The sequence below is a fragment of the Leptopilina heterotoma genome, unplaced genomic scaffold (assembly GCF_015476425.1).
Source record: "Leptopilina heterotoma isolate Lh14 unplaced genomic scaffold, ASM1547642v1 Lhet_68, whole genome shotgun sequence".
Classification (NCBI taxonomy): Eukaryota; Metazoa; Arthropoda; class Insecta; order Hymenoptera; family Figitidae; genus Leptopilina; species Leptopilina heterotoma.
The window spans coordinates 1132723-1154125 of record NW_025111157.1 but is presented as its reverse complement, the minus strand read 5'-3'; the positions used below and the strand labels follow the sequence as shown (position 1 = coordinate 1154125).

General features: G+C 24.8%; 1 protein-coding gene across 3 annotated transcripts in view; it reads right to left on the bottom strand.

Moving 5' to 3' along the window:
- Nucleotides 1-21403, bottom strand: part of LOC122510282 (protein trachealess) — a 267778-nt gene that overhangs the window by 163632 nt on the left and 82743 nt on the right. For 2 of the 3 annotated variants that reach the window (XM_043624802.1, XM_043624801.1), the window contains exons 3-4: nt 14606-14653; nt 570-599 (exon numbers count right to left, since the gene is read on the bottom strand). In XM_043624802.1, coding sequence (XP_043480737.1) covers nt 570-599; nt 14606-14653 — 78 coding nt within the window. The remainder of the gene's footprint in view (nt 1-569; nt 600-14605; nt 14654-21403) is intronic. The other variant, XM_043624803.1, reaches the window with a different exon arrangement.

Genomic DNA, 21403 nt, shown 5'->3' with positions numbered 1-21403 from the left:
GAATGTTGGACGTTATTATTTTTGTGATACGCAAAATCATAGAGTAGCGCGCGAGAGACCCTGTACCGTAACAAAAAGTTAATTGTCCGTCCACGAATAATTATTAACTCGTCCCTTATTCCCTTGAATTTCGCGCATCTTCTTATGAATATATACTTTTATATATATATATATATGTCCGATGATCATACGCCTCGAATGATCACTTTCATTATATTATTCATGTCAGTGTCATTTGCGTAAATGAGCGCACTAAACCATTATTTTTAAATTTTCAGTTTAGTTCCCTTATGAAATTATAATTTCTTTCCTCTTGTTGTGCTCATACCTAATTTATCAAAAAATCATTTTTCTCCAGGAAAATAGAAAAAAGTTTTAATTAAATTATAAACAAAACTTTGATATTTAGACTACCGAGGAACAAAGTTAAAAAAATTAAATATTTAAATAAATAATAATAAATAATAATAAATAAGAAATAAATATTTAAATAAATAAATTATTAAATAAAACAAAAAAAAGTAATTAAAAAAAGAAAATTAAAAATTAATTACATTGTCGAGCCATACCTTTCGAAAGCGTAGTGCCTCTCCTCAAATCTGTAACATAATAAATAATGTTCGTCACTATTACGTCGCAATACGTCACCGTGGGTCACGATAACCAGTACCGATAATTTTTTTTTTTTTTAAAGAAAAAAAATACTTTTTTTGTTTATTTTTTATTTAATACACACTAATTTTATCCGCAACATACTTTTTTTCTATTATTCTTCAAGAGAGTAGAGGAAAAAAAAATAAAGAAATGGATTTAAGAAAAAAAAAATCGCAGCGATTATTTCCAGCCAATAGGCAGGTAGATGGGTATTATAATCATCACCAGTGTTGGTAGGTAGGTAGAGAGGTCTGATATAGGGATAATTTCCAAGCCCCATATTACGATACTCGAATCAAATTTTCCAAAAAGCTTTAATAACCAATTTCAAGTAGAAATTATATGCAGGGAAATTAGATAATATTCGATTTGTTTTATTTTTCGTCTCTTCTTTTTTTTTTTTTTTTTTTTTTTTTTTTTTAATTTCGGCTTTTGAAAAAAATATTTTATATAGAAGAAAAAAAAATGTAATCTAATAAAAGAATTAGCGATAATAGTAAAAAAGAAATGCAATCAGAAAATATTCAAGGGAAGAGAAAAAATTAAATCAAAAAAATCAGTATTAACGAAAAAGAAATCTTTTCGCTAACACTGATAATAATTAATGACCGAGTGATAAAATTATTATCAATTCAATTATTATTTACAAGAATTTTTAACTAAAATTCTTCTTTAAAGCAATTAATTTTCGAAAAAGTTCTTTGACAATTTTCAAATCCATTAGTTTACAATATTCAATTTTACGAAATTTCAATTATTCGTAAATTATTTAATTAAATAAATATTAGAAAATATAAAAATTAAAAATAATATTAAAAAATTTAAATAAACTTTTTCAACAAAATTAATTTAAAAATTCAATTATTTTTAAAAATTCACTCTATATTGCTTTTAATATTCAATTATTATCTAAAATTTTAACTAAAATTAATTTTTAAATCAATTTTTATTAGAAAATTCTACTAGAATTCAATTATTAAAATACAAAAATGAAAATGTTTCTCAAAATTCAATTCCCATAAAGAATCGTTATCAATAAATTTTCAAATAATTGAATTCTATCAACGAATTTTAATAAAATTTTTAAGAATAATTACATTTTTCGAGAAATTTGATTAAATTTGTATTAAAAATAATTGAAATTTTGCGATCAGTTTTATGATTTGTGAAAATAATTGAATTTTGCAAAGAATTTTATTATTTTTGAACAAAATTTAATTTTTGCGTATTACTCTTGAAAATAATTGAATTTTTGCAAAAATTTGTAACTTTTCCAAAAATAAATTTTTTTCTCATGTTTTTGACTGAAATTCTTCTATAAATGCATTATTTTTAATAATTTTCGAAAAAGTTCTTTGACAATTATTAAATCCATTAGTTTACAAAATTCAATTTTACAAAATTTCATTTATTCGTAATATTATTGAATTAAATAAATATTAGAAAATAAAAACTTAAAATATTATTAAAAAAATAGAATTAAACTTTCTAAAAAAATTAATTTCAAAATTCAAATATAAATTTAAATTTATATTGCTTTTAATATTCAATTATTATCTAAAATTTTAACTAAAATTAATTTTTATGAAATGAAAATCAATTTTTATTAGAAAATTCTACTAAAATTCAATTATTCAAATACAAAAATAAATAATGTATTGAATAATTGAATGTTTCTCAAAGTTAAATTCCCATAAAAAATCGTTATCAACAAATTTTCAAATAATTGTATTCTATCAACGAATTTTAATAAAATTTTTAAGAATAATTACATTTTTCGAGAAATTTGATTAAATTTGTATTGAAAATAATTGAAATTTTGCGATGAGTTTTATGATTTGTGAAAATAATTGAATTTTGCGAAGAATTTTATTATTTTTGAACAAAATTTAATTTTTGCTTAGAATATTATTACTCCTGGAAATAATTGAATTTTTGCAATAATTTGTAACTTTTCCAAAAATTAATTTTTTTTCTTATGTTTTTAACTAAAATTCTTGTTTAAATCAATTATTTTTTAAAATTTTCGAAAAAGTTCTTTGACAATTTTCAAATCGATTTGTTTACAATATTCAATTTTACGAAACTCCAATTATTTATAAATTCTTCAATATTAAATATACATTAAAAAATAAAAATTTTAAATACTTTCAAAAAAGAAATCAGTAATTAAACTTTCTCAAAAAAAATTAATTTCACAGAATTGTTAGTTCAAAATATGAAAAATTCAGATTTTCAAAGATTTTAATTTGAACCCTATTAAAAATTGAATTGTTTCTAAAAAATAATTAAAAAATTTTGAAAGAATTCTATTACTTTCATAAATAATAAAACTTTTCAGGAATTTAAACATTTAAAATAATATTCATAAAAATTCTTTGAAATAATTAAGATTTTAATAAAATTACCCAAAAGAATTCAATTATTAAACAAAATTTTAATAAAAATTTGTCAGAGAAATTCAATTATTTTCGTAAATAGTAAAATTTTCACAGAAATTCACATATATTCGAAATACAATTTTCATAAAATTTTTTCAAAAAAAAAAATTAATTTTTTAAATTTAAACAAAATTTTTATACACTTCTTCACAAGAATTCAATTATTTTCATAAATAATAAAATTTTTTTACGTGAATTGAATTATTTTTAAAAATTTTATCAAAAATCCATAAAAAAATTCAATTATTTTTTAAAATTTTGATAAGAATCAGTAGGAATAGTTAAAAAGAAATACAATCAGAAAAATTGGACAAGATAAAAAAATTAATAAAAAAAATCACTGATAGTGAAAAAAAAGAAATGCAATGAGAAAAATTGAAATAAATTCGTTCTTGAAAAAAGAGGGGGGGGAAGAAATATGTTTATCTCGTGTGTTAGTACTAAAAGCCTCGTATATAGAAGTACAGTTGATTTAATTTCCCGCAGTAGTAATTGGCAAAATGCGCTTCGGAGAATGTGGACATGAACATAGTATTCATGTATACGTATAGAAACGGCCCCCCTTCATAATAATGTTTAAACTACATATCCAAGTTTCACGTTTGATTTATCAACTGACTGGGTTTTTTCATCTTATTCAATTACCACAGAATGTGAAAAAGTTTCGAGAACATAAAAATTAATTGTAACACGTATTTGAAATTGATGAAAATGTTTTATTATATTTTATATTTCTCGTGTATATACGTGATGACGAAATTCATCGCACACATATTACTTTCTTATTATTGTATTAGATTTCAGAAAAAAAATTTCTGGAACGATTTCTAAATTTCAAAATAGTCCTTCATTGTAATGTGTGAATTAAAAATAGTACATTTAAATATATGTATGAAGTAATCGTCTGTGTTGTGGTGAAATTTGTTGTTTGGTAATGAGCAAAAAAATTCTTCCACAACTTTATGGATTTTTTTTTTAAATTTCATTTTTTTATAAGTAAATAAAAAAAATGTTTTTGTTTCAGAATTCAAAGTACGGTGATTTGGATGTTTTGTGGAAAATTTAATGATCGGGAAGGAGTTTTTCAAATTTGGGTCTTAACGTTCCTGGAAAAATATGCAGAGGAAAGAGATCAGAATTCGGAGACAATCGGTAAGTCAGTTATTTTTTTCTATGAATCTAAATTTATTTTTGCTTATTTGTCCTTTAAAGAAATTTTTCTCGCGTTTGGTACCTTCTTTAATTCCCCAGGATATTTAGAAAAATTCTTTTCTAGACAAATTTCCCAAAATAGTAAGAGGGGAAAAAATTGCGCAGTTCAATGACACAATAGTCTCTCGCACACATCATAACGATCTCTCTGAAATTTATTTATCTGCTTTTATGTTTGTTTATTTTTTCTCGTCTTACTAACGAGAAATTTTTGCATTGCGAATTTCGTCAAAGTGTATAGGCAGATGCTTAACAAACCGATGTTTTTTCTGCGATGTAGTTGCGATTTCCGAAGTGGGGCAGTGATTCTGTCACAGCGGTTCCACATGGAGGCAAAATCGCAGCGACGTTGCGATTGTCGTGCTCCCACCATCCCATCTACTCAATGCACTCCCCGCCTGTGACGTCATGAGGGGAAAGCATTGTGTAGATGGGATGGTGGGAGCACGACAATCGCAACGTCGCTGCGATTTTGCCTCCATGTGGAACCGCTGTCACAGCGGTTCCACATGGAGGCAAAATCGCAGCGACGTTGCGATTGTCGTGCTCCCACCATCCCATCTACACAATGCTTTCCCCTCATGACGTCACAGGCGGGGAGTGCATTGAGTAGATGGGATGGTGGGAGCACGACAATCGCAACGTCGCTGCGATTTTGCCTCCATGTGGAACCGCTGTCAGAAAACTGGTCTCGTTATTCCTTCTCTGTTGCGCGTCGTCGTCGCCGAGTCGTTGAGTCGTTGAGTCCTCGGTTGCGGAATAAGAACGTGAGCTCAATTTCGATTTGAAGAAGGACCGGTCCGGCAGACGAGACGAGACGAGACACACCAAACGATTTAGATCGGTTTTCATGCACGGGGGCTCACGTTTCACCCTGGGCACGTGACCCAGCTGCTCCTCCAAAGGGGAATCCCACGTATCTGTGACGTCAAGGTTACCTGCGCGCCAACACGGACCAAACACCTCTCCATCTAGTCAAGTCGTTCACTTATTAGGAATTCCACATGGTCAACGTGTATAAATTCGGGGTGCATGCACACACACAAATACTTTTGTCCACGTGCACTGAAATCTATTGTTTTGTAAATTGTTTTCCTTTTTTCCCCTTGAGGGGACTTATTTTTCCTTAGATTTGGAATTTCTATTTTTCTAATTCTAACCGAATAGTTATTCTACTATGTACTCTAAAAATTCCTAGTAAATTTGACTACTGTTTAACTGCTCTGCTTAGTAATCAATAAGTCGCTAAATCAAATTAGGAAAAGTATTGCAGATTAAATTAACACCAAAAAAGATTAAAATAATCAATTTTGGTGTTATTTTTTACAATGAATGAAATTTTCGTTCATTAAATTTTTTTATAACTATAAAATATGAAGAAATGGATGACTCCGAGTCTTCGACTCGGAGTCATCCATTTCTTCATATTTTATATTAATTAAACATGACCAAGTAATAAAATCATTATTTTATATTATAAGAATATTATACTTCTTCAAAATTATTTTCATTACTTCAATTCAATTATTATTTTTAAACATTTTTAACTACAATTTTACTTTATATCAATTATTTTTAATAATTTTCGAAAAAGTTCTTTTGCAATTTTCAAATACATTTGTTTAAAATATTCAATTTCACGAAATTTCAATTATTCCTAAATTCTTTAATTAAATGCATATTAGAAAATAAAACCTTCAAATAATATAAGAGAAAATTCAATTCAACTTTTTCGAAAAAATTAATTTCAAAATTCAATTATTTCTAAAAATTCACGCTTTATTGCTTTTAATATTCAATTATAATCTAAAATTTTAACTGAAATTCATTTTTATGAAATGAAAATCAATTTTTATTATAAAATTCTACAAGAATTTAATTATTTAAATGCAAAAGTAAATAATAATTTATTGAATAATTGAATGTTTCTCAAAATTCAATTCTCATAAAGAATTTTATTAACAAATTTTCAAATAATTGAATTCTTTTGTCGAATTTTATTAAAACTTGCATAAACATAATTACTTTTTTCAAGGAATTCAATTATAATTGTATGAAAAATAATTATAACGCTGCGATGAGTTTTATTATTAGTAAAAATAATTGAATCTTTAAGAAGAATTTTATTACTCTTGAAAATAATTGAATTTCTGCAATAATTTGTAGTAACTTCTCTAAAATTAAATTTTTTTCTATCGTTTTTAATTAAAATTCTTCAATAAATCCATTATTTTTAATAATTTTTAAAAAAGTTCTTTGAGAATTTTGAAATTCATTCGTTTGCATTTCAATTTTACAAAATTTCAATTATTCGTAAATTCTGCAATTAAATATATATTGAAAAATAAAAACTTGAAATAATTAAATAAAAATCCTATTAAATTTGTAAAAAGAATTAATTCTACAGAATTGTTTGTGAAAAATCTGAAAAATTAAGAATTTCAATGATTTTAATTTGAAACTTTTTCAAAATTCAATTATTTCTAAAAATTCACGCTAAATTGCTTTTAATATTCAATTATAATCTAAAATTTGAACTGAAATTCATTTTTAAAACCATTTTTATTAGTAAATTCTACGAGAATTCAATTATTTAAATACAAAAATAAATAATTTATTAATTTCATGTTTCTTAAAATTGAATTCTCATAAAAAATGTTATCAACAAATTTTTTAAATCATTAAATTCTTTGGACGAATTTTAATAAAATTTTTAAGAATAGTTCAATTTTTCCGGAATTCGATTAAAATTGTATTAAAAATAATTGAAATTCTGCGATGAGTTTTATTATTTATGAAAATAATTGAATTCTTGCGAACGATTTTATTAAATTTTTTTTAAATAATTGAATTTCCAAGAAGAAATTTATTACTTTTAAAAATAATTGAAATTCTTCGATGAATTTTACTATTTATGTAAATAATTTAATAGTTGCAAAGAATTTTATTAAAATTTTCAAAAATAATTGAATTCTTGAAAAGAATTTTAGTATTTATAAAAAATAATTGAATTATTGCGAAACATTTTATTAAAACGCTTAAAATGAATTTAATTTCTGTGAAAAATTTTGTTATTTTTGACAATAATTGAATTTTCTATTAGAATTTTATAAACATTGTTTTAAAATAATTAATTTTTTCGAAATATAATAAATATTAGGTATGAAAATTTTATTTAAAAAAATTGAATTCTTGTGGAAAACTTTATTTGTAAAAATAATTGAATTTTTCGATTAATTAATTAAAAATAGTATTAAAAATAATGAAAATTATGCAATGAGTTTTATTATTTATGAAAATAATTGAATTCCTAAAAGAAGTTTATTATTTATAAAAATAATTGAATCCCTGTAAAAAAGTTATTATTTATGAAAATAATTGAATTATTGCGAAGAAATTTATAAAAAAATTTGTAAATAATTGAATTTCTGTAAAAAATTTTATTATTTATGAAAATAATTAAATGCTTGCGTAGAATTTTATTCAAATTTTTGTTAATAATGGAATTCTTTTATAAAATTTTATTGAAATAGTAGATATTGAAAATCATTGAATTTTAGAAAATTTTTGAAAATAATTGAAATTTTGACGAGAATTTTTAAAAAATTTTTGAACACAATTGAATTTAGTAACTATGTTACTAAGTTAGTTAGTAAGTTAGTAACTAAGTTAGTAGTTTACTATTCTCCCTGGAGAAGCTAAATTCGTTGAATTTTTACAAATCGTTGACTTTGGTGTTTTATTTTAAGTAAAATTTCATTCATAGTCAAAAATAACACTAAAATAGATTATTTTAATCCTTTCGAGTGTGAATTTAATCCTAGAGGGATTAAACTGTTGCAGATTATTTCAATCCATTCTGGTGTTATTTTAACACCTCACGTTTTACTGCGAGCTTGTATCGACCATCAAGAAGTAGTTAAAAGAACTAAAAATATGTAGTTTTATCAGTAGTAAAAAAAGTTTCAGTCAGCCAACTTTTTGTATTCAAGTAATCTTTATCTCAGTAGAAGTCGAAACTTTTAGTCAGACTCTGTGAAACTTGACTAATTATTTATAAATCAGTAGTAAATATCAACAATAGACAATTTTTTCTCGAACTTATTGAATTAGTAGTAAAAGTCGCTTTTAGTCAGACATCGTTGTAAATTCAAATAATTTCTGTGTCCTAACAGATTATTTAAATATGAAATGATGAAAACAGTTCTTCCTTTAATTTTATTCCGTTTTTGGCAAAAAAAGACACTTGAGAAATTGACTAAAAAGCAGTTTTTACCACCTTAAACGATCTCCTCTTGGAATTATAATACAACGTGGTCCATAATTCGTATTATGCCTATTATCATTACCATACACGATATTAATGACTCACTGTGGCCAAGTAGCAACAACCCACTCGCGCATAATTTAATGATACGATTAAAGGACTGTGGGAACAGTCTTATTATGCACTATATATATATGGTCTAGAATTTCATATTTCATCAGGATTGTCTAATTTTTACTGACAAAAGATTCTTTCATTGCGTCAATTTTCACAATTTCTTTCTTAGAAGAATAAGAAAACATATAACAAGCTTCGAACTCATCTACTAAAACCTACTATTTATTACATTTTTTACGTTCTGCTACTATTTGGGTATTTTTTTAGGTTTCAGCTACTAAAAGCTACTATTTCTGTTTTTTTTAAGAATTTCCACTACTTTATTCGCTAATACTAGAAATCAAAAAACTATTTTGAAAAATTATAATCAAATTCTTTAAAACGATTCAATTATTTTCAAAAATCGTCAGTTTGTACGCCAGGTGAGGACTATTTTTCAGAATATTGTTCCTAAAGCGAAATTTTTTTTTAAAAATTGTGATAAAACAGACACTACGAAAAAGAACTAAAGAAGAGAGAAAAGAGAGTATAGATACTTAAGAATAAAATTGTTCGGAGAGAACAGATCAGATCCTATCAGCCGCGATCATCTACCCTAGGTCCATTCGCCGAGAGACCGGTCCATCTAGCGCCGTAACAATTGAACCGTAATAGAATCACATTTATTCTTATTACCCGCCGAGGTCAACCGACCACTGCCCGTTTGCCGACTTCCGATTGCCTGCCTTAAGTCTTTTTACGATCAACAATGTTATTCTCACCCGCAAGAGTCTTGCCATTTTTTGCCTTTCCTTTTATTTCTCACTTAATATTTTACTCATCGAACATTACGCAGCGACTTTTATTCAATACCCTTCGATATTACATTCCTGTTTAGTGACGCGCTTTTCATTTCCAAAAAGAAAGCCTACATAAGCTCCATGTTCGATTTATTTTTTTTTATAAAAATTTTGTGTTTTATAAATATTTGTTTTCACTCTTAACTTAAAAGTATCAATTTTTCTTTTTTGGTATCATGATACCAAAAATGTGTCTCCAAATTAATTAAAATTTTTTGTATCAATTTGATGCACATTGATATCAATTTGCTGCATCGTTACTACTTTCAAAAATTAATTGAGTAGAAAAAAAATTGACAAAGTAGAAAAAAAAATTGAGAAAACAAAAAAATAATTTTGAGAAAGTAGAAGAAGAAAAAATTAATTGAGGAATTGGATGAAAGGAAAAAAAGTAGAAACATTTAAGACACTATCAATGAAGAAGGTTTGGAAACTATCAAGAAAAGAAATCTTCGAAAGTAGATTAAAGTTTGCGAAGAAGATATAGAGGAGAAGAAATTTGCAAAAGATTATTTGAATCAGTAGCTGGTTTGTGAGACACGAATAGTAAATCAGATATAGACTTAAGTGCCAGAGTGATATCTTAATTATCTCTTATTTAGACAAGAGCCCCCTCCCCCTCTGAGAGAGCCTCTGGGCCGATGCGGGACCCCTAAAAAGAGAAGAGCGAGTGAGACAGATGTATATGGTCTTCCCATATATCCGTTCGGTCGTTAGAGTATGCTAATTTTTGCGAATTAAACCATTATACACCGTTTATATATATACACTATGCCCAGTCTCGTGCGAGAGCTCCGTAAAATTGTTCAATTTTAATTTATAATATCTACAATCTTCGATCTATTTTTTCATTTTTATAAATGCGTCTCAAATCTCTCAAATCATCTCAAATCCTACCGCGTATATTTTTCAAATAGTTGACAATTTTCTATTTTCTTAATTTATTTATTTTTCTTTATTATTATTTAGTTATTTTATTTTTTAAGAATTCCTTCTATCTCCGCCTTTACTAGGATGTAAATTTCTTAATTTTCAATCTATTAAATTAAATAATAATATAATATAATAATTATATAATAATATAAAGAAATAATAATAATATAATAATAAAAAATAAAATAATAATAATAATAATAATAATAATAAATAATAATAATAATAATAATAATAATATTATATTGATAGGAATAATTATAATATAATATTTTTCACAAATGTCATGTGATTTTGTTTAGCGGCCCTCACATGGGCTTTTAAACTTAAAAAAAATTTTTTAAAAGTAGCTATGGAAAAATTAAACTTGACGACCAAAAAAACTTGTTTTGGACACTTCACAAAACTGAAACAATTTCATTCTATATTTTATTTACCTGACTTTTTTCTAATTTTTCAAAAAAATTATTTACTTCTTTCTTATCCTGGCAATAAATAATGATTTCTCTCGACTAATTTTATGCAAATATTAATTTAAATAGAGTAAACAGGTTATTTTTTTCAATGGTAAAAATGTTAAAAATTGATATTGATTGATTTAAAAAACTAAAATTTTTGAAAAATTTTATAAATCAAAATTTTCTAAAATTAGTTAAATTTGTCAATATATATATTTTATAAAATATTATATAGGGGAGAGTGGGGCAAAATGGGGTACCTTTTTGAAATTGGCTGTTTACAGAGAACCAAACGAATAAATCGATTCAGCTAAACTTCAGAATTCTTCTTTGTACACTTAGCTTTGAGGAAATTATGATAATAGCGGAGAAAAAAATTTTTGAAAGAACTTATATCGTATTTTCTAAGAAAGTGCTAAAATCCCATTTTGCCCCACCCGTGGGGCAAAATGGGGTGGCATCAAATAACTATACAAAACATTGAGTATTTTTTCAAAATTCATTAAATTCTTGTTGTATGAGATTATAAATACAAACAAAAAGTAGGATTCTTTATTACTATGAAAAAACAAGTAATATTTATTAGAATTTAACAAAAAAAACATGGATATTGCAAAATATTGATATATCGATAATGAAACATCGATAGTATAAATGCCTCGAAGCAAAAATATCGATTCTTCTGCAGGAAACCTTTAAATATGCATAATATAATATTTTTAAATAGTTTTAATAAAACGGCGTAGCTTCCGGCATGCCCCACACTTAGGTACCCCATTCTGCCCCACACTGCATATTAAAACAAAATGCAATGTTTACAAGTTATTGTAAACAATTAAACAATCTATTCTATTGGAAATTACTCTAGAATAAGTACTGAAAAAGATCCCACACTTGCCAAATTAAATGCATTATCCCAAAAAGTTTGGAGAGCACTTTAATTTTGAAAAAAATTCATATTTTTTTTGCTTAAAACTTAAAAGTTGTATAACTTTCAAAAAAAAATTTTCTTTGGAGTGTCTTCATAATTAATAACAGTTTCTTATCAACATGAATGATATATGTCGAGGATAAAAAAATTAAAAGTACCTATCATGGAAAAACAGAGGTACCCCATTTGACCCGCCTACCCCATTTTGCCCCACTCTCCCCTAATATTTTATTTATAATATTTTTATATAATTATTCAAAATAATGGATTTGCAGAATAATTTTAGTTAAAAAACACTAAAAAAAATTGAATTTTGAAGAAGTTACAAATGATTGCAGAAATTCAATTATTTTCAAAAGTAATCAAATTCTTATCACAAATTTCAATTACGTTCAAAATTTACACAAAAATCTCGACAAAATTCTAATTATTATATTTGTATATAAATAAAAAAATTCTTCAAAATTCAATTAATTTCAAAAATCTTCCTCATTTCAATGATTTTCAATATCTACTATTTTAATAAAATCATCCAAAAGAATTTAATTATTTGAAAACAATTTTAATAAAATTGTACGCAAACATTTAATTATTTTCATAGATAAGAAAAATTTTACAGGAATTCAAATATTTACGATTTTTTTTGAGTTTCTTCGCAATAATTCAATTATTTTCAGAAATAATAAAAGTCATCGCAGAATTTCAATGATGTATTTTGAATACAATTTTAATTAAATTTTTTGAAATAATTCAATTATTCTTTTAGATTTTAATAAAATTTTTCCCAAGAATTTAATTATTTACATAAATAATTCATCGAAATAAGTCAATTATGTGGATAAATAACAAATTTAAAAAATTTTTAAAAGTAATAAATTTCTTCTTGAAGATTCAATTATTTAAAAAAATTTTTTAAAAACTCGAAGCAAGAAATCAATTATTTCCATAAATAATAAAATTCATCGAAGAATTTCAATTATTTTTAATACTATTTTTAATTAATTAATTGAAAAATTCAGTTATTTTCACAAATAAAGTTTTCCACAAGAATTCAATTTTTTAAAATAAAATTTTCATACCTAATATTTATTATATTTCGAAAAAATTATATATTTAAAACAATGTTTATAAAATTCTTATAGAGAATTCAATTATTTTCAAAAATAACAAAAATTTTTCACAGAAATTCAATTCTTTTCAAACGTTTTAATAAAATTTTTCGCAATAATTCAATTATTTTTTATAAATACTAAAATTCTTTTCAAAAATTCAATTATTTTTGAAAATTTTAATAAAATTCTTTGCAACTATTAAATTATTTCCATAAATAGTAAAATTCATTAGAAGAAGTCAATTATTTTTAAAAGTAATAAATTTCTTCATGGAAATTCAATTATTTAGAAAAAATTTAATAAAATCGTTCGCAAGAATTCAATTATTTTTAATACAATTTTAATCGAATTCCTTAAAAATTGAACTATTTTAATAATTTTTTAAAAATTCATCAAAAGAATTCAATTATTTAAAAATTTGTTAATAAAATTCTTTATAAGAATAAAATTTTAAGAAACATTCAATTATTCAATAAGTAATAATTTATTTTTGTATTTAAAAAATTGAATTCTCGTAGAATTTTCTAATAATAATTGATTTGAAAATCGATTTCTTTATGTTTTATAACAATATTTTTAAAGTTGATTAATTTCAAAAAGGTTTGAATTTGAAATTTTTGAAAATTTTAATTCTTATGGAATAATAATAATAGGTAATAATTAAATATTTAAAATATTTAAAAAAGAAATTATTGTTTTCGAATAAATTTACAATTGAAGATATTGGTAAATAAAAATAGAACATTTTTAACAATTCAATTTTTTCCTTTATTTTCTAAAAATTCAAAATTTTGAAATTGAGAACTTTCAACAAAAATATTAAGAAACGGAAATGTTTTCTTTTCCAAAAGAAAAAATTGCATTTGGAAACAATATTATTGTTGAGAAATAAAAATTATGCATAAAATGAGTTCATTTTCTATTTTTTAATCATAATTTTTTAACTGATGTCTAAGTTTTTGTTTCTTTGAAAATAATTAGTAAAAAGTGACTTTAGTTTTAAATTAAACAGAGAAACTTTAAATTATGGTAAAAAGTGGCCCAAACATAACCCTAAAATTCCTTGCTTCTTATGGCGCCTTTTTTCTGAGCGCGACACATAATTATTAACTTTAATATAATTTATTAATGTTAATATATAAATACTAATTAATATACTCCCTAAATCTGAATTAATAAAAATGTTTACTAATTTCAATTAGTAAACTTTTAGTAATTAGTAAACTTTTTGCTTTGAAATTAGTAAAATTTACTAATTTAAAAGTAAAAAGTCAATATCACTATTTCAAATTAGTAAATATTTTTAATTTTCTACAAATACAAATTTAGAGAATAATTAATGTTAATACATAATAAAAATTAATTAATACAATATATTGGCCAAAATATATAAAAGTTAATTAATATATTTAAATACAATTAATATATTTAAATGCTAATTAATAATTGAAATGCTATTTAAATTAAAAAAATGTATTTTTAAGAAAAAAATGTATTCTATAAAAAAAGAACTATATTTTTGAACGAGAGATAGAAGTTAGATGTAAAAATTCGCCAAAGTGAAAGGAAGAAAAAAATAATGTTTCTTTTGATAAATTAAATGGGTGAAGCATGCTTTAATTGAATCTGACAAGTACTCACCGTGCGTTGACTGAAGTGGGATTACCAACATCGTCCATTGAAGGTTTCCTAGAATGAAACCACGAATCATATTCGTTATTGTTCGTCTTCAAGTGCGCTAACGCAGAATGTACATTGTACAAATTAGAAGTTTGACACATTTTATTATGGGAATTTTTTAAATCTATTTCTAAAAATCACTCGCTCTTTACTATTTTATAAAGAAGTGCGCACTTCTTCCTTTTTTCAAAAAGAAACCAAAAAATAATGACAAAAAAAGAACCAAAAATAAAAACAAATACAAAAGAAAAGCAAATACAAAAGAAAAGCAAATACAAAATACAAACAAATACAAAAGAAAAACAAATACAAACAAAAAAAACGAATAAAAACAAAGGAAGATAAATAAAAACAAAAAGACAAATAAACAAATTGAAAGCAAAAATGAACGATTGGTAAGAGAAAATAAATTGGTAAGACAGTAAATATTTAATTGCACATTAATGATATTTTTCTATTAATTTGTTTCTGTCACTGAAATGAGTAGAATTTTGTAACAGCGCACGCGATTTGTCGAGCACGTTGACACGTCTCTTGAATTTGAGAGTATAAGCGCGTGCCCTATATAGAATTGGTTTCTGGTCCCCCTCCCTTCTGCGCCTCTGGAAATTTACGAAATCATCCCCCACTTTCCTGCCTTTGGAAAGTTACGAATTCATCCCCTCTTGAAAATTTTGGCAGTGCGCGCGCCCCTCTTTTATGGGATCTCGAAGGACCTTTACCAAAACATATACACTTGCGGGGGATGCTGAGATGCTCTATCTTCATTTGGGCGCGCGAGTTTGGTATCGCGCGAGCGGCAAAATCCCGTGTCGTGCCAATAAAGTCTCTCCCTCTTTCTCTCTCTCATATCTCTCTTTTTCGAGAGAGAGAGAATATTTTCTACCCTTACATACACGGCAAATAACGACACCCTAAAATATCTATCCTTCTCCTCGCATGCACGCACTGAGTAGACTAATAACTCGCATCCAGGTCGGGAGATCATCGATTAGAATATAACCGAGAGTAGCGATTATCTTGTAAGTATCCCCAAAGACTCGCTTGTTGTAGATTTATTCCTCCGATTGCTCCTTGGAAAAGGAGCAATTTTCTTTGTATCGATTGTGTATAGAAATTTAAAGTTATCATATATGCGAGAGTTATTTGGGAAAATGTTCTGAACTTCATTGTTTTATTCTTTGGAAAATAGTAAAATAGTAAACCCTACAGTGAAACCTGTCGGAATGCAACTCGATTTTTTTAATTAAGCAATCCTTGAAAAATTGCAAGGACATTGGACTCGATAATTAATTATAAAAAAAGTAGCAAAAAGTAGCTTTCAAACTTAATAAAAAGTAGTAAAAAAGTAGCTATCGAAAAATTAAACTTGACGACCAAAAAAAATTTGTTTTAGACACTTCACAAAACAATTACATTCTATATTTTATTTTCCTGACTTCTTCCCAATTTTCATCAAAAAATATTTAATTCTTTCTTATCCTGCATATAAATTGAATTCCTGCAACGAATTTTATTATTCTTGAATGAATTAAAATATTTATAAAGATAATTTAATTCTTGCGAAGAATTTTATAAAAATTTTAAAATAATTCATTTATTTCAACCAATTTTATGGAAATTCTAATATAAATAATTAAATTTCTGATTATTATTCATAAAAATAATTGAATTCTTAAGAAGATTTTTACAAAAAATTTTTTAAATAATTGAATTCTGTTTGGAAATTTTATGAAAATTGAGGATATTAAAAATCATTGATGTGCGAAACGGTTTTAAAAATAATTAAATTTTGTAAAAGAATTGAATTTAAATTTTTGCCAATAATTGAATTCCTGAAAAGCATTGTATTATTTATAAAAATAATTAAATTCTTGCGACCTTTTCTCCTTCAAAGAAAAAATTTATTACTTTTTAAAATAATTGAATTCCTGTGAAAAATTCTAATATTTTTCAAATAATTGAATTCTTCCAAAGAATTTTATAAATACATTTTTTTAAATAATAAATTTTTTCGTGGAATCGATATTAAATTTTTAAGAATAATTACATTTTTTTATCAATTCCTGTAAAATTGTATTAAAAATAATTGAAATTCTGAGATAAATTTTACTATTTATGGAAATAATTAAATAGTTACAAAGAATTTTACTATAATTTTCAAAAATAATTCAATTCCAGAGAAGAATTTTATTATTTATGAAAATAAATGAATTATTGCGAGAAATTTTATTAAAATGTTTACAAATAATTGAATTTCTTGGAAAAATTTTCTTATTTTTCAAAATAATTGAATTCTCTATAAGAATTTTATAAACATTGTTTTAAATAATTAATTTTTGCGAAAATTTTATTTTAAATAATTGAATTCTTGTGGGAAACATTATTTGTGAAAATAATTGAATTTTTCGATTAATTAATTTAAAATAATATTAAGAATAATTAAAATTCTTCTATGAGTTTTATTAATTATGAAAATAATTTAATACTTGCGAACGATTTTATTAGAATATTTTAAAATAATTGAATTTCCAAGAAGAAATTTATTACTTTTAAAAATAATTTACTTTTTCTGATGAATATTGTTATTTATCAAAATAATTGAATTTTTTCGAAGAATTTATTTGTGTAAATAATTGAATTCTTGAGAAGAATTTTATTAAAATCTAAAAGAATAATTGAATTATTTCAAAAAAATTTAATTAAAATTGTATTTAAAATAATTGATTTCTTTCGAACAATTTTATTAAAATATTTGAAAATAATTGAATTCCTGTGAAAACTTCTAATATTTATGAAAATAATTGAATTTTTGTGAACGATTTTATTAAAATTTGTTAAAATAATTGAATTTCCAAAAAATAAAATTTATCATTTTTAAAAATATTTTATTTCCTGTGAAAAATTCTAATATTTTTCTTAATATAATTGAATTCTTCCAAAGAATTAAAAAAATACATTTTTTTAAATAATTGATTTTTTCGAGGATTTGAAATAAAATTTTTAAAAATAAATACATTTTTTAAGCAATTCCTGTAAAATTGTATTAAAAATAATTGAAATCCTGCCATGAATTTTACTATTTATGGAAATAATTGAATAGTTGCAAAGAATTTTATTAAAATTTAAAAAAAATAATTGAATTCCTGAGGAGAATTTTATTATTTATGAAAATAATTGAATTGTTGAGAAAAATTTTATTAATACGTTTAAAAAGAATTGAATTTTTTTGAAAAATTTTGTTATTTTTGACAATAATTGAATTCTTTATAAGAATTTTATAAACAGTGTTTTAAATAAATAATTGTTTCGAAATATTTGAAAATTTTATTTTAAATAATTGAATTCTTGTGGAAAACTTTATTTGCGAAAATAATTGAATTTTTCGATTAATTAATTTAAAATGGTATTAGAAATAATTGAAATTCTTCGACGAATTTTATTATTTATGGAAATAATTGAATTCTTGCTTCGAATATTTTCTTAATTTTTTTAAATAATTGAATTTCCATTAAAAATTTTATTATTAGTGAAACTTAGAATATTTTCAGGACCTTAATTTATTTGACAAAAATTATTAGTGAAAGGAATTGAATTATTGCGAAGAATTGTATAAAAATTTTGTTAAATAATTGAATTATTTTGCGAAATATTACGAAAATACTAGATATTGAAAATAATTGAATTTCGAATATTTTTTTAAACTAATTAAATCTTTTAAAGAATTTGATTATAATTTTTGAGAATAGTTTTTTGATTTCTGGTATTAGCGAATTTAAAGTCATGGATATTCCAAAAAATAAAGAAATAGTAGTTTAGTGGCTGAAATCTAAAAAAAGTATCCAAATAGTATAGCAGAATGTAAAAAAAGAAAAAAAGTAGTAAGTAGTAGGTTTTAGTAGATAAGTACGAAGGCTCAAATTGTTTTATAAAATCTTATTTTGTAATATTTTTACAATATTCTGGAACTAAGTGAAAATAATTCTTGCATGGATTCGGTTAGATAGAAATTCCATCAAACGAAACTCGTTTAACTAAAAATTTTGTTAAGATAGACAAATTCTACAAATAACCAAAAAGAGTACTAAAAGTTCCGTTAAGTAAATCTTTTGTAAAGCATAAAATTAACAAATGAAAAATGATCAGTTTTAAAACAAGTCTAAAAACTGATTAGTGTAAAAAAATGCCAAAAAAAGTTGCAGTATTTCTTAAAAATGTAGTTGCATTTTTAAGAAATACTGCAATTTTTTTTTGAACCAAAGATTTTGCGTGAAGTAAAAATAAAAATTGAAAGTCGTAAAATAAGTGCGCGCATCACTTTTAATTTTTTTTTTATTTTTCTATATATAGAGAAAAACCGATTACATTTTGTCTTTCGCGGCAAAACGCGATGGAACCACTAACAAGTATAGAGAAAGAAAAATAACATTTTGTTATACTCGTTTCTGCGTTAACTCTTTTTTCTTTTTTTTTATTCTTTTATTTTTGAAGATGATACGAATTAAGGGACCGCTGTGACTGTTATACTGATTCCAAAAAAATGTCGATCTCCTCTCTCCCCCTTCCAAAAAGGAGAAGAGTATCGTGTGCGATACGGAAGAGGAATGCAGAGCGAAGACGCGGTTTAGCACATTTTTTAGATCGCGGGAATGCCGGCGCGAGCTATTGCGATTGTTTCTTATGGCGAATCGTTAGCCTCCGCAAGCGGCAAAAGATTCCTGTGAACGAGATCTGAATTAATCAATGGATTTGACTCGTAAGTTTCTTTTAAAAAATTTTCTTCTAAGCAATGTCAGAATTTCTTTCTTAATTTTTTTTTTCTGAGAAAAAATTGTGATCGTTTTTTGACATAATTTTGCTTCTGTGCTGCAATTTTGTTGACTTTGACATAAAAAGGCCTTTATGTTGCCTCAGCATTGTCCCTATTGTTAGCTAAATATTGCAATTATGCCATTATTGTCACTATTGCTGGAATTCTCCTTTTGCCTAAACATTTCGCCATCATCTTCAACAATAAATTCGCCTCGTTGAAAATCAAAAATCGTGATTGTCATTGAGACAAATATTGATCACAAGTTAAATTGTAAAACGGTAAAAGGGCACAAAAGGATTATAAATATTTATATGGATACACGTGTAAAGCGAAGAAAAATGCAAGATGTCCATCAGTCTTGTAAATTTTTCATTTGTAAAAAGAAATGCAAAAACGAGCCTTTCAAATGTAATTTCATGTTTCGGTTTTTCAATGTTGGAATCACTCACCGGCGGCTCTTTCGCTCCTCGTAAAACTATATAGCCAAGAAAGAGAGCGAGAGAGAGAGAGAGAAAGAGAGGAGAGAAAGACTGTCGATTGGCTTCTTTGCGCGCGGCGAATAATACCGCACAGATATATTTTAATTGACAAGAAGTTTTTTGTTGTTTTTGATATCTTTGGGTAGTGTACACACACAAGAAAATATAGTGTTGCACGCGCGCGCACACACAGAATTGTATTGCGTGCGATTATGTGCCTTTTTCGTATATGATAAAATGCTGTTTTCCAAAAATGGCAGTGGAATGAGGACGGGTATCATTCAATTTGGTATAGGACGTTGTACCAAGCGAGCTATAACCAATATATCAACAGTCCACTTTTCTCAATAACTGGACCTTCCCTTTGTCACAATGATCCTCTTGATTTCATAAAAAAAATGAGCGGAGAAATAAAGAGTGATGCAAACGATTCTTTTCATTCAATAATTTTTAATGTTGCTTTCTATTTCGTTTGTCATCAACTGGATTCTTTGTCATCATACTGCAATTTTAGATGTCGCTTTCTTTTTCTTTAATTAGCATCTAGATTCTTTGTTACCATCCGAAAATTTTTAATGTGGCTTTCGGTTTCTTTCGGCATCATCTAAATTCTTTGTTAACATTCAGTAATTTTTAATGGTTCTTTCATTTCCTGTTGTTTGCAGCTAGATTCTTTGATATCATCCAATAATTTGTAATGTTGCTTTTGTTTTCTTTTGTCATCATCTAAATTCTTTATCATCATCCATAAATTTTTAATGATTCTTACATTTCCTGTTGTCAACATCTAAATTCTCTATCATCCAATAATTTTTCAGGTTGCTTTCGTTTTCTTCTATCATCATCTAAATTTTATAAGATCATCCAGAAATTTTTAATGATTCTTTCAGTTCCTGTTGTTAGCATTAAGATTCTTTTTTATCATTCAATCATTTTTAATGTTGCTTTCCATTTCTTTTGTCATCATCTTTCTTTAACATCATCCAGCAATTTTTAATGATTCTTACATTTCCTGTTGTTTGTATCTAAATTCTTTGACATCATCCAATAATTTTTCATGATGCTTTCTTCTTCTTTTATCTGTACCTAAATCCGTCCAATAATTTTTAATAATACTTTTTATTTCTTTTGTCATCATCTAAATTCTTTACCATCATTCAGCAATTTTTAATGATTCTTTCATTTCCTGTTGTTATCATCCAATAACTTTTAGTGTTGCTTTCTATTTCTTTTGTAATCCCCTTAATTCTTTATCATCATCCAGAAATTTTTAATGATTCTTTCAGTTCCTGTTGTTAGCATTTACATTCTTTTTCATCATCCAATAATTTTTAATGATGCTTTCTATTTCTTTTGTCATCATCTAAATTCCTTATCATCATTCACCAATTTTTAATGATTCTTACATTTTCGGTTGTTAGCATTAAAATTCTTTGTTATCATACAATAATTTTTGATGTTGGTTTC